We start from the raw sequence: 1,590 nt of genomic DNA, 5'->3' as shown, positions 1-1,590 counted from the left end.
TCCACTTCAATTCCTAACCCGCAGTGCTTGGTACCTCATACCGCCTGCTCCGCGGATCATATCAGGGTAGTCAGGTGCAATTCTTGACTTGGCTGGTGCCACTTTAGAACATAGCCTCGGCCGCACTCGCATATTTGGGCTGAAATTTACATTTTTCAACTCTACTCACTCAAAGTTGGTTTCGGCAATCAAATCTGCTAGAGGTGTGAAACGGTACTGACGACGCACAATACCGAGTAAACAAGCTGAATCGCTGCTTTCACAACGCACAGTGCCATCTGGTTTGGTGTTGCTCTTGATTTGTTCATTCAGCCAGTCAACGCACTTGGCAGCCATCTTGGTGCCCATATTACGATCGAAAGGCGTTGGTGAGCCACCCTGCTGCATGTGACCTACACAGTAACAAAGAAGGACCCATTTGTATTTCATAAATAGAACGCGTAATTCAAACATTTCATTTACCCAAAATATTCATACGGCACGAGAATAGACCCTTGCCCTCTTCCGAGTACAAACGGTGTATAAAATCAGTGTTATAGTTTTCAGAAGCCTTCTCATTGCGCAATATCAAACCACGTTGGACACCTTCGGCCATCTTCGAGGCCATATGGTAGACATCTTGTTGCAGATCTTTAATGGAGAATTTCTCCTCGTAGATGTATGCAGCATCAGCGCCACCAGCCAAGCCAGCCAAAGTGGCTAGATAACCACAATAGCCACCCATTGTCTCAATGACGAAGACACGGCGTTTTGTGCCCTGTGCCGATTGGCGGATACGATCGCAAATCTCTGTAATCTCATTGAGACCGGTATCGCATCCGAGTGAGAATTCAGTACCAGGAACATTATTCGAGATAGTTGATGGTATAACCACCATTGGGATACAGAATTCAGGATAGTTGGGACGCTGATCGGAGATCTGACCGCAAGCGTGGTAGGCCTCAAAGCCACCAATAACAAGTAAGCCTTGGATTTTGAACTCCTTGAGGCGTGCGGCAATCTCCTTGAATTTGCCCTCGGGCAGTGTACGCTTAGTGCCGAGGAAAGCACCACCTTGACCAACCCAACCAGTTACATCTGACCTAAAAGTGTTCATGGCTTTAATGCTGAAACAATGCGAGAACTGAGATTTGAACTACTTACCAACCCATCTCCTTGATATTGCCAGCAATCAGACCTTCAATGCCGTCATGCACGCCAAAAACAGTGTCACCACGGTAAATGCAGTTGCGCACAAAGCTACGCACGGCAGCATTCATACCACAAGCGGGTGCGCCAATATGCATGACAGCCATGCGAAAACCCTCCTTAAAGAAACAGAAAAAGTTAAAAAAAAAAACCATTAATATATTCCACCCAACAATTGTTGCTCACCTTTGCGTTTTCGATCGATTCCTTTGGCGGCTTCAGACGCGTCAACATTTTGTAAGTTTCCAGATTGCGTTCGAAGGAGCGTCCACGCAATTTCACGGCCAATTCCCAATTCTTCTCCGCCATCGCCTGGGCGACTTCTTTGGTACGTTCAACGCACTCCATCAACGGTACACGCACCGCCTGATTGCCATCCAACGAGACGACACATGGCACTGA

At 47.2% G+C, this 1,590-nt stretch overlaps 1 protein-coding gene across 1 annotated transcript; it reads right to left on the bottom strand.

Moving 5' to 3' along the window:
- Positions 1-6: 6 nt before the first annotated feature.
- LOC108356577 (ATP-dependent 6-phosphofructokinase-like) lies at positions 7-1,587 on the bottom strand (the record flags this gene model as incomplete). Its single annotated transcript, XM_017607679.1, has 4 exons — positions 7-392; positions 463-1,082; positions 1,144-1,307; positions 1,375-1,587. Coding segments are annotated over 4 exons (1,224 nt in total), but the record flags the coding sequence as incomplete, so codon positions are not given.
- Positions 1,588-1,590: the final 3 nt, after the last annotated feature.

This window comes from Rhagoletis zephyria, unplaced genomic scaffold, assembly GCF_001687245.7.
Source record: "Rhagoletis zephyria isolate East Lansing unplaced genomic scaffold, Rhagoletis_zephyria_1.1 Rzeph_scaffold_61214, whole genome shotgun sequence".
Classification (NCBI taxonomy): domain Eukaryota; kingdom Metazoa; phylum Arthropoda; class Insecta; order Diptera; family Tephritidae; genus Rhagoletis; species Rhagoletis zephyria.
This window is presented reverse-complemented; position numbering and strand designations above follow the sequence as displayed.